Source organism: Sardina pilchardus, chromosome 24 (genome assembly GCF_963854185.1).
Source record: "Sardina pilchardus chromosome 24, fSarPil1.1, whole genome shotgun sequence".
Classification (NCBI taxonomy): Eukaryota; Metazoa; Chordata; class Actinopteri; order Clupeiformes; family Clupeidae; genus Sardina; species Sardina pilchardus.
This window is the reverse complement of record NC_085017.1, coordinates 26,809,232-26,822,160: the sequence shown is the minus strand read 5'-3', so window position 1 is coordinate 26,822,160 and position 12,929 is coordinate 26,809,232. Positions and strand designations below refer to the sequence as shown.

Sequence of the window (12,929 nt, the reverse complement as noted above, 5' to 3'; positions counted from 1 at the left end):
CACACAAGCTCACACACACACACACACACACACACACAAAAGCACACACCACACACACACACACTATAATATCTCCAAAACACATGGCAACTCCTGCAAACAATTTCTATCTACTGCATTTTATTCCTCTATCTATTCACTTGGGAATCCAGAGTAAACATTGACAACACTTATGTCATTAGATACATAGAAATGAAGACAGCACAACTGTCTCTTTACGGTCTGCTCTTGATTTGTTGTTTTGCCAGAGGGCCCCAATGAGTGATGCTGAGAGAATACTCATGCAGACAGAATGGAGATCCTGTATGTCCCTGCAGAAGCTCCCACACACTATGAGCAACTCAGGAGTTAACCCAAACGAGAGAGAGAGAGAGAGAGAGAGAGAGAGAGAGAGAGAGAGAGAGAGAGAGAGAGGGAGGGAGGGAGGGAGGGAGGGAGGGAGCGAGGGGGGGAGAGAAAGAGAGAAAGAGAGAGAGAGCTGGACTTCTCTCCCAATTACGCGTCACAATCTCATTTGGAGACTTGTGACTGGTGAGGAATGAGGGTGGAGGGGGATGGAGGGGGATGGAGGGGAGGGGGGCGAGGCGGCAGGAGGCTCAGCTGACGAGGTCGGGGAGAGCTGACGGAGGAGCAGAGATGAGCAAACATGGTCCTCACACACCCCGGAGGAGAAACGCACTTGGCCAGGACAAAGACACACAGAGTCCCAGGAGCTCGGTGGGGCCTCCCTTTCATGTCTCCCAGAACTGGGACAGCCATAGCCCATCTAAATGTCATCTGCATTGTGAAAATAGGCCAGGTCAAATAAAAACTACATGGTTGTGAATGGCAGCTAAACCGGCATTTAATTTCAGTCACATCCCAGAGTAACATCCTTTGGTAACATCTTCAACATCTGCATCCAAGTTTGTTTGTTTTCCACTGTGGCATTCATGTACATGTGGTTGTTTTCATCAACTGAACACACGTACACATGCTTGTCCTCATGCTGCAGAAGAACAACAACACAATGAGAAGACTCAAGGCATGGGCACCATTCACATGACATCACCACCGGACACACACACAAACACACACACACACACACACACACACACACACACACACACACACACACAGCTGTGGCGGAAGGATGCGCAGCACTAGGGGGCTGTCAATGTCCTTCCCCCAAGTTTACATAACAGTCTTACAACAAACACACAGACGGAGTCTAACTCCTTGGCATTCAGAGGGAGAAGTGTGTCTGTGCTCGGTCATGTGAGCAGCAGAAGCCTGGCGACTACCAGAGCACAACGCCATTGCCTCATGCGTAGCTGAACTCGCTCCAGGCTCACAGCGGCTGAGCTGAGGTCAGTTTCTCTGTAGCGCTGTAACGGTTTCCGTGAATTCTTCAGCAGAAGGTTCCGCGCCCAGGCACCATCTGACATCACAACTTTCGCAAGTGGAAACTCATGACAAATCATTATGTGAGCAGGGTTACCTGGAAACCAAAGACTGCCCTACCCAGTACATTCCAATGCCAGACTAAAGTATTCCAAAACTTACTCTTTGGAACAAAACATTCAAGAATTCGGAGGTCTGTGGAATAACTACAGTCAATAATCAATCCCTTAAAAGTTAAGTAGCCACTTCATTTAAACCCACTCACGTCTAAACGGCCACTTGTAGCCAATAGCTGGTTTTACATGACTGAATACTCAGAGCACTGCCAGGAGAAACAGCAACAGACGCTTTGTGAAGATTAGTTTTGGCAAGAGTGGGAAAATGGCAGGCTCTGTACAAAGTCTCTCTAGGCTCCATTAAATTGTTTCAGCGTGAGAATCCCTTTGAGTCGACCCTGACAAAACTGGCCCAGCGTTTATGCCGCATCGTCATCAAAGCAGCGTTTCATGTCTAGCTTTCCAGTCTGGTGCACGTGTGTGTGTGTGTGTGTGTGCGGTGTGTGAAAACGCTGAAGTCTTCCTTCTGCCGATATACACAAACACATGATCTGTAATGAGATTCCAATGCATGTGCACGCACGTTCAGTGGCACATGTGTACATCTCTGAACTGCTCCTCACCGCATGACATAACATACAGCATAACGTCTCCCACACACACACACACACACACACTCACTCTCACAAACACACACACACACACACACACACACACAGGGTCCACAGACAGGCTTGTCTGCCAACAGCAGCAGCTCATGCTTCAATAAGCGGGCGATCAATAGCGATCACGTTAGCACTGTATGAACATGGCGGAAATCCTGTTTTGATGCCAGAGAAGAACAGAGGTGTTTGGCCTTCAGTATGGCAGGGCTTGATTAATGGAGGGGCTCCTCTCACGATACACTGTGACTCAGACACCCTCTTATTCACACCTCCTCATCTACCCCCTCAATGGAGGCCTCGCAGACTGCAAACAGAGTACAGGGCCGAGAAACAGATACACCAGCAAACACAGACACATGGCTTCTCCCTTTTTGACATACACACAGTATGATTTTCAACACCTTTGGTCTGTTTTGGCCATCCTAGTCAGCAAGAGCTGCACACTATCCAACTGACTTAGGGAAAGGGAGAGTGATTAGCCAAATGGCCCTACGGTCATGCAAATTAGCCTTTGACTTCATGTAAATAACAGTGTTCTTGTAAATAACAAAGGGTTTGTGAGGTTGCGTTTCTATGGAGATGGGTTGCCTCTTACCAGCGATGCTGCAGACATGCAGAGGGGGGAAGTGCCTATTGGCCCCATACATTAGACCCAGCTGACAGTAACAATAACACATAACACAGAAAGGGTACCAAGGGACACACATGCAAACATACGGTACCCATAAAAGGTGCAATGAGACCAGTAGGTAGGAGCATGGCATGTGCATGGGATCCATGACTCTGGACCTAGCATCTGAAAAATGGTCCTATTGCAAATACTGTAGACCACTAACACACTAACACTAAGGACTAAACTCTTCAGGCTATGCATTCATAAGCAAATCAAAGACCGTTCTCAACAAAAGCCAGAACCCAAGACAATGAAAAGAACATGAAACCGAATACTCCACAAGGATGCAGCAGCACTAGTGGTGGTGGTGAGCTCGTGTGTGCCACCTCCATGGGAGGCCAGTCACAGAGCTAAATCTGCCCTGGCCGCTAGCGTCTCCGGGCAGCTCGAGGCGCAGCGCTAAACGGGCGCCGTCAGTGAGGCTTCCTCTCCTCGGGCCCTTTCAGCCCAGCCAGCTGAGGACGAGCTCAACGTCCGGACCAGTCACCTCGTCAAGCCGGCGGGGGCGGAGGGGGCGGGGGGGTGTGATGACAAGAGAGCCCAGACACGCGTTTGGGCCGCAGGGACGGACAGTGCGGCAGCAGAGAGTGTGACCGACCGAGCGTGCGAGAGAGAGACGAGAGACGAGAGAAGAGCGCGTTACGTAACGCACACTCGCCTAAATCCACAGCGCTCTGGTGCGGCGGATGCTTTGTTCCCTTCAGACAGCACAGGGATAAGCCACTGTTCCGCACACAAAGGGACGCCCTGGCACGCGGCGCGCCGTTAACTTGAGCGGGCCAGGAGGACACCCACCCATGTCCCAAAGCAGCCCTGGCCAGACTGCCCACCTCACAGAACAAAGCGCTCGGAGTAATTGAGGAGCGCTTTTTCAAAACGCCACATCCACCATTTTAATGCATTTCCATAAAAATGAATTAATGAATTAATTATATATATATATATATATATATATACACACATATATATATATATATATATATATATATATATATATATACTGTAGATTTGCTTGTTTGTTTTCAAAGTAATTTCGTCTTTACTCAATTTTATCTTTACTCAAAGCTCAAAATCAAAACACCACAACTAAATGTTTATTGATATTACCTTAAAACACACAATTATATTACGTATTAAATGTTTTAAAAATGGATTTATAGCATTTTAGAAAAGAGTTCTTCAATTGCTCCAAGTGGGAAAAAATTAATTAAGAAAGATGAAGTAAGAAAGAGAGAGATGGAACAAGAGGAAAGGAGGAAGAGGAGATGTGAGGACACCGAGGCACAGACTGAGACAGTGCCAGAGAGAAATGCTGACCCCAAAAGTGCATTTCCCAAATTAACTCATCTAGCACAGAGGCAGACGTGAACGTGGCAGCTCTGCTGTGGAGGCAAACGAGTGACTGAAGAGATCCACACTGACAGTCGGGCAGCGCTGTGGTGAACCACTGCATGTGAGCTCTATCGGGTGATCCAGACCTGCAGACACCTGCAGAAAAAATGGAACTACAGTCTGAACCTTTCGATTATGCGATGGAGCTACAGTACGGTTCGGAGCTCACTCTTTTAGCGTAGGCAACTCACAACTATAATCACCAGCACCATGGGTCATTCCTTTCCACCTGTTAAGACCGTCTGAATGAAGCCAGCTCATGCCTAAAGTGGTCTGTCTGAACTAGGTCAGGACTGCGCCCACTGCAGACCTCCGAGAGATGCTCACGTGAAACGCAAAACACTTCCCTACATGGAGAGGACAAAGAGGATGAGCGGCTGCTCGCAGGTGGGGCCAAATCCTGCAAAAACAACACACAGCCGCTCTCTCTGCCCAGTGGATGCAACGTCCCCGAGAGAGGATGTGATTACATGTGAGAATTGACTTGCGTCCAGAACCCGACACAAAGCTATTTAACTCAAGGCACGAGGGTTAAAAAGCACCACGCTGTAGGTATTTATAGAGATCCCTTCAGTTGAATGGATGGTAGTGAAGAGGAACATATCCTGAAGCATCAAAAACATCTATGGGGGGGGCTGTATGTTGAAAACACTAGTAGCATGCCATCAATCCTCCCCGAGGGATATGACTTCAGTCGTCTAGCATCCCGTGGGGACCAGAAGCTCATATTTCCTGCTCTAGAAAGCAAACCCAGGGTTATTGACGTGTGTTCCTGTGTGTGTGTGTGTGTGTGTGTGTGTGTGTGTGTGTGTGTGTGTGTCCACCCGACGGGGACACTGGTGCTGAGAGCAGGGTGAGCAATGCAGCAGAAATGGAACTGAACTGCGGGGGGGACACCATGCATGCTGGGAGCGGGTGGAGACTGGACGGGACCCCAGGCCTGACCAGCGAGACTGCTGCCATGCTGCCCATGGACCACATGCTGTCTGGTGATCAATACAGCACTTCAGCAGACAATTACTGTGCAGCTAACACAGGAAGGGAAGAATGGGGATGGCTAGTGATGTGACGTTAGGAATCGTTAGAAATCGTCGTCTGTGTAGCATTTTTAGGTCATGTAAAGTAAGGGTGTTGGCAATAGCAAGCTAATGTAAACACGGGTGTTTCTAACGGTCTTAAAGCTCTGTTGGGGTTTGGTTAGGGTTAGCTAGCTAGTTATTTTCAGTCTAACAGCGTAACATACAACTTTACACATTTTGCTCATGTAAAGTTGGGACAGAACACCTTAACCGCTAGAATATTAGCAAACGGACACGGAAGCGGATATGATGACACAGTGCCTAGCCATATCCATAGACTCCTTCTGGTCTACAAGCGTGCTGCACACACGACAAATCTTGTCAAAGTCTGTCAGTGTAAGATACCGTAGGATTTACATGTTCCAGGTACAGTAGGAAAACTGTGTAAGACAACTTTCTGAGCAATGTTGTTGGGCAAGCTCATAACTGGTTCCATGCCCTCTGATTGGATGAGCATGACACATTTGCCTACTGATGATTAAAGGTTTCCACAAAAAGATAAAAGTGAGCGATTTCCAGCAACACAGCTCAAAGCGTTTCCTTGTGCATTATCAGCTTACATACAGTAGGGTCTTTGAAAAAACAAATCTATGCATGTTTTGTTAAACAAGGAAGCCTTCTCTGGAAGACATGTTCACCCTGGGTGAATCAGGTTCTCAAAAACAACACTTTTGAAAAAGACTGGATCAGAGGTAGTCCAACAAGACAAGACAGCCCAGGGACACACCAAAGACATGTGCAGAGTTTAATTCTCTCAAATGGCCCATTCCAATCAAATAGAACAACATAGATGAACAAAAACAACAACATCCCATCTGGGTGTGCTGAGCAGGACCTTATTTCTCTCTACTTTGGTCTTTCAGTACTGGAGGACACAGACAGACACACACACACACACACACACACACACACACACACACATACAGGCATGACCCTTCAGTTCTCACCTTTGACCTCAAGGGTCTTAACGTGAGTCAGCTGAGGGTGCATCTACAGTGCAGTAGAGGGAGGTGATACAATATGTGTGTGTGCCTGTGTGTGTGTGTGTGTGTGTGTATGTGTGTGTGTGTCTTCCAGAGACCTGCAGGCGTTTAAGGACAAGGGCACCACTCTTTTCCTCTCAGCAAAACAAATCCCTCCCCAGCCAGCAGACCGGGACCTGGAGGCATCCATTACGCACACAAACACAAACACATCACACACACACACACACACACACGCACAGTCACAAGCATCAAACTGTGCACCACCGTGTTGGGCTGTGCACTGTGGCGGCACTATATCCAGGAGACGCCGCTGTCTGATTCTCAGGAAGAGTACGACGTGGCTGCGGGAGAAACGGCTAATGAGGCGGCCGCTAATCCCACCTTAATCTCGTGACCTGAAACTCAGGTTCCAATCCGCTTTGCCGGGGGGCGGGGATCAAACCAGTCGCAGCCCATTAACAACCCCCGAACACTGTCCAGCCCAGCCAGCGTAGGTGACCAGAGCCACCAATCAAATGACCACACACAGGAGTAGACCAGACCTATTGTTTGGTGAAATACCTCAGGTGGGTTTTTGCTCAGATTTAGACAAGCCACTATGTAGTGACACATAACACTTGCCTAGTTTACTACTGACCAAGAGGGTGGGAAATGTGGAACAGTCAGACAAAGAGAGAAGGGGGTGGTCTGCACACTGCATAATGGCTCCAAAAATACTTTATTTATTTAGGCTGCCTGATGAAGATCTGTTGATTGAAACGTTGCCTCTTTTAGTAAATAAATACATTTATTTTTTGAGACATTATACAGCATGCTGACTATCCCCTTCTCTCTGACACATTTTTGTCTGGCACCTGTTAAAACACATTTTTGTATGCGCGCACCCATCTCTACAAACAGTCAAAAACATACAAAAACATATCAGTCATCCTTCTAAAAGGTGCCCAATTGGCTCTAACGGGAGCTCTACCCAGACGGGGCAACGCGGGCAAAACTGCTGCTGCCCAGCCGTGTTTGCCCAGTGGTCAGCATGTGCCTTGAATAACGGGCGCTGGTTATGAGGAGGAGGTGCAATGGACCATTGTGCCACTTACACACCATTTAGAGATCAGCGGTCATCAAAACAAGAGTTGCAGGGAGAAAGTAGGTCAGCTCTCTCTCCCGCTCTCTCCACCTCTCTCTCTTGCCCCTACTCTACCCAGATGAGATTAGTGTCAAAGGGTAAAGCGTCCAGAGAGCACGGAGAGGGTGAATCCCACCAGGGAGCCAATCAACACCATGGCATAGAGAGAGAGAGGGAGAGAGGGAGAGGGAGAGGGAGAGAGAGAGAGAGAGAGAGAGAGAGGCACCCAACACCACACCACCAGGATGAAGAGGAGTGTTAATGGGGGAGAGAGAGGAGCAATGCAATGAACAAAGCAGAGAGGTCATGGAGAGGGGATGAGAGACTGAGAGCAAGAGAGAGAGAGGGGGAGAGAGAGAGAGAGAAAGAAAGAAATAGGGTGAGTGAGTCAGGTTGGCGTGACTGAGCGAGAGGCAGCAGTGTTGTCATAAGACTGAGAGGATGTGGAGCTCCGAGCAACATAGAGGAGGAGTGTGTGTGTGTGTGTGTGTGTGTGTGTGTGTGTGTGTGTGTGTGTGTGGCTCAGACTGGGCCATCACATGAGCTCAGATTAACAGAGGCAGAAGGAGCTCGGCCAGCGTATAAAACACACACACACACACACACACACACACACACACACACACACACACACACACACACACACACACACACACCCCTACCTTCGCCCAAAGGCGTATAGAGCAGGAGCCTTTCTAGAGATTTTGCAAATGAATCCGTCTCTTTGACCAGTCAAAACAAACGGCCCCTCTGTCATCTCAACCAGCCAGTCAATCTCCTTTACAGCGCTGTACATGAAGCAATCCCACACTGCCCTAATCTTCCCTACATGAAGTGTGTGTGCACATGGGCTTGTGTGTGTAGGAGAGAAATAAAGGAATAAAGGTAGTGTGACAGAGAGAGAGAGAGAGAGAGAGAGAGAGAGAGAGAGAGAGAGAGAGAGAGAGAGAGAGAGATGAAAGACCAATGGTCAGTCAGGGACGTGGGCGTATGACTGTCAGTATCAGCACATTGGCCACCACACAACACACTTCATGTGTTGCCTTGCTGCAATATCCGGCGCATTTGTGTGTGACTGTATTGGGTGTTTGTACTGTACTGGGTTTCGCCTAAAAGTCTATATTTTAGACAAAAAAAAGTGGCTTTTACCTGTAGAGGCTTTTGCATCTGAACTCTTCATATGTTTGTATATGTGTGTACATGTAAGTGTGTCTATATACAGTATATTTGTGAGTGTGTGTGTGTGTGCGTGTGAGTGTGTGTGCGTGTGAGCGTGCGTGCATGTATGCATCAGTGTGGGTACATGTTCCCTACGTAGTTCCATCTGTTCCTGCAGTGCCCAGTGTGCCAACTCTCACCCAGATCTTATTTTTGCCCACCGAGTCCTGGACACGCTGCCCAGTACCGCCTCATCAGCATGCGGAGCAGCAGCCCGCCATCCTCAGAACCACCGGTCAGCAGAGTCGCTCGGCTACCGGTCAGCAGAGTCGCTCGGCGACTTCACAAAAGCACATTTGAATATGGTCATCTAGTTAGCGCTGTTGTGGGCGTAGACCGGTACTCAGCCTGAGTCTTTTCTGAACTGCTGACTACACTACACTTACAGTACACATGTGTGTGTGTGTGTGTGTATGTGTATGTACGTGTGTGTGTGTGTGTGTGTGTGTGTGTGTGTGTGTGTGTGTGTGTGTGTGTGTGTGTGTGTTGATTGTGGTTTATAGAGGCAGTGTGTGCTGGATGTGTTTCCCCTGAGTGACAGGAGGGGTCATTAGGACCCGCACTCCCACGCCAAGATGGGCTTTTGGTTTGCTATTGGTTTCTGTTTAGAATCTGGAGTAAATCTCACACATTCTCTCTCTCTCTCTCTCTTTCTCTCTCTCACAAACACACACACAAAGAGAGAGTGAAGGCTCTAGTGTGGGACTCTACTCTGTTGGCTACTGCTGGCGTAAGTATGGCAGGAAGGCAACAGTGATTCATGGAAAACAAGCACAACCCACAGACATAGCTGAGCTCCAGGAAGACTGGCCCGAATACTGTTATATGGAGGCATTAGAGTCAGAATGCCTGCACAACAGGACAGAAACTACACTCCACCACACGGCTATGAGGACACCAGGAGGTCTCAGACTATTTTGTGTGTGTGTGTGTGTGTGTGTGTGTGTGTGTGTGTGTGTGTGTGGCAGCAAGTCTTAATTCCAGGCTTGTTTAGATCTGCTAGAGGGGAGAGTGCTAACGAGATCAGACACTTCAAGCTCCCCCATCTGGAACGGTCACCACGACAGCATGAATCACCTTCCCGTCACCACACTGAACGACCCGTGTCTGCCCTCAGACGTCCATCTGAGGCACAGGTGAACATCCACACAGGTAAACTTCCACACAGATAAACTAAAACAAAACGGTCTTAACCAGTTCAAGAACACAGACTCAATCCTCTGATCATGAGAAGTCTTTCACTTTACAGGAGCCAATGCTTCAGAAGAGTACTCACCTCTATTGATGTGCTGGCTGATCGGAATGTTTCTGGAAGGGGAAAGACAGACAGAAAAAAAAAAAAACAAATTAATAACAAGATCTTAAAATGACTTATCTTCTACTGACAATTAATCAAATATGCATGTCTGCACAGATGCATGTCTTTTCCGTAGCACACACCAGGTCCTCAGATACTCCTGATCATTTATTCATGGAAATCTGTTCTGCTGACGTTGAACCTTTGCATGAACAAGAAGCATGCATAAATTCATAGAAGAAAATCAAGCATGTTTTAGCTTCCTTATGTCCTTTCCAGCAACGTGAGAGCAAACCCAGGACCTAGGCCATACTGTACCTCACACAGCCTCAGACAACATGAAATATTAAACGGAGGGGTGCAGGGTGGTCTGGCATGGAGTGTCTGCATGGGGCGGGCATGCGTTATAGGGCACAAAAACAGTCGATGGCTGCGCCAGGCAGACTGATAAGACTTTCCAAGACCAGATGTCTTCAGGTTAAGTCCAAGGCTAAACCCCCTGAGGATGAGAAGCAGTGCAAGGGGGGGACTACAGTCGCCGCCCCCATAACAACATCCTGCGCACGTCTTTAGCTAAAGAGATGAGGGACTCAAAACAACTAGAGAATATAAGGCCTACCACTAAGTAACACTAATTTTCCTATGATTAGGTGTGTGACGTGAGGCTATAATCTCCTGGCATCATCTATAACATGAGTTGAGACCACTTCAGACCCTTACTTCATAAAACTCAACATTTCCTTTCTAATGTCCAGGAGAATGCTAGTGGTGAATGACCAAAACAACAATGCATTCTCTCCAAAAATACGCAAGAAAATAGTTGCAGAATACAAAAAAAGTGACTGGAATTCTGGAATTCGATGGCTCTCCTTTCCCATCCAAAAAAACGTAAACATCTAACCTACTATAAAAACAAAGACTATGCCCGATATTTTGATTGTGCATTGCTCATTAAATCTCTTGAAAGTTGTAAGAGTTATTTTTAAAAAGCTTTCACTGGGTTCTCGACAGCCCGCACTACATTCCTGCTCACACAGCGAGGTATTCAGCCGGATAAACGCTGCCGTTTCAGAAAGACACTGAGACAGATCACACTCTCATGACCGGCCTAATTCCTCAGAGCCCAGAGACACAGTGAGGCACTTGAGCAGGGAAAAGGTACGTGCAGGGCCATCCAGGCCAGATTAACCTACATCTCACAAGTCAGCCTTTCACAGCTGCAGGAGCCCAGAGCCCTTGGCACAGGCAGGAGAGGGAGAGAGGGAGAGAGGGAGAGAGGGAGAGAGGGAGAGAGGGAGAGAGGGGCCATACCAACAGACAGGAACATTTGATTTAAGGGCTGCAAGGACAGGGTGTGTCCGGCTGCACTTCTCTAACTTGTGACACACAAGCTGCATCTCAGTGGCAAGAAGTCCCCCCCCCCCCCCCCATCTCTCTCTGCCTTGGTCTTGGCAACCATGCTGGACTGCGTTTCCCAAAACCCTAGTTGCTAACCTGTTAGCAACTTGGTTGGTTGGCAATGGGAAATTGCATTGCAATCAACATAGTTGCTAACTTACAGTAGTTAGCAACTATGCTAACGTACAGTAGTTAGCAACTATGGTTTTGCGAAACGCTGCCCCTGGCTGGCTGACTCTTCCTTGGAGAGCCACACATGCCTGTCTGGGCATCCACAGTCTCGCGTGAAAGGTGGGGACTGGGGAGGGAGGTGAAAGTTGCCCAAGAGCCGAGAGCATTCCAGCACTTAATTAACCAGGCAGAACAAACTCTAGGTTACGCCCTAATGATGTCAATCACAATGACAGGGTTATTTCAAAACAGAGGCAACATAAAACAGTCAAAACACGATGGAACACACCTAACATGATACTCGTAATTATTTTGGTCTCTAGAAAAACAATTATACTACAGTTCTGATGGAAACTCCCAGGGGAATAATCTCTGGTTGGAGGCCAGGCTTAAGAATATCAGTGTATTTGGCTTTGTGAATAATGTCCTTTATGAAATACTTTCCGAAACGATCATGAGAATTTACCACTTTGGGGTCATGAAAGAGTTGTACGGATGTCTGAGTGACCATATGATCTATAAAACCTCCCCAGATGAACACAAGCACCCTCTATTTAGTCAAGCAAATAGATGCATAGCAGCAATCCAACAATCTCATCTCATTAAAGTGAATGTGACCCTTTCATTTGGACAAAACATCCATGCATCACCAAGGCAGTGCTTGCTTGGCCTCCGAATGCTGTGGCCTGTGTCCTCAAAGCTGGATGCACTCCCACACAACATTACGGCTACAAAATGCAAAACTACGCTTCTAACAACAAACAAAAACAACATCAACAAGGAACAGTGCCACACGCATACAATTAAACAAAAGAGCTGGTACACTGCAAATCTGCCTCAGACACCTCCTCCTGGGCTGAATAAAAGATGAATGTCGTACATTATTCTCTTTGAGAAATAAATCACTCCCTCTGGGGCTGATTCACAGCTTGTGTGTGGGCCCAGCCAAGAGCCATGCCCAGCTGTGATTGGTCATTCAGGTCTGACAAGTGGACGTCCACAGCTGGGTGGGTGATAGCCAGTCTTTTGGGGATGCAGGAGAGTGGAATTCAAGACGACTGATGATATCAAATGCCATGTACAAGCTCTTAAACCATCGGTCTATTCCCTGGGTAACCCATCACTCGAGAAATTGACATTTTCTAACACACCACCGCATACTTACCCCGCATCCATGTGCACTGGGCACCATCCAACTCAAAATGCAAAGGTTATGAGACTGGCAGACGTCCTAAGTCTACAGAAACACCCATGGATGAACATCCCAACATCAGCCTCCTAACAGGTAACCAAATCATGGTCCTATTTCTCACTTCAGTGCAGAGCACAGGCTTTTATGAGGCAAAGCAAGACAAGAACAAAAAAAAGGAGGAACACAGAATATATGGAGGAAAAAAAAGAAAAGATCAACTGTCGATAATGGCCTTGGATTCTGCATCCAAAAACCTAGGCTGCACACTGTCAACCGGGATAAAGGGGGGTGGGATT

General features: G+C 47.6%; 1 protein-coding gene across 3 annotated transcripts in view; it reads right to left on the bottom strand.

Moving 5' to 3' along the window:
• The window catches only part of spire1a (spire-type actin nucleation factor 1a), a 39,879-nt gene that overhangs the window by 24,164 nt on the left and 2,786 nt on the right, over positions 1-12,929 (bottom strand). For all 3 annotated transcript variants that reach the window (XM_062528820.1, XM_062528822.1, XM_062528821.1), the window contains exon 2: positions 9,852-9,883. In XM_062528820.1, coding sequence (XP_062384804.1) covers positions 9,852-9,883 — 32 coding nt within the window. The remainder of the gene's footprint in view (positions 1-9,851; positions 9,884-12,929) is intronic.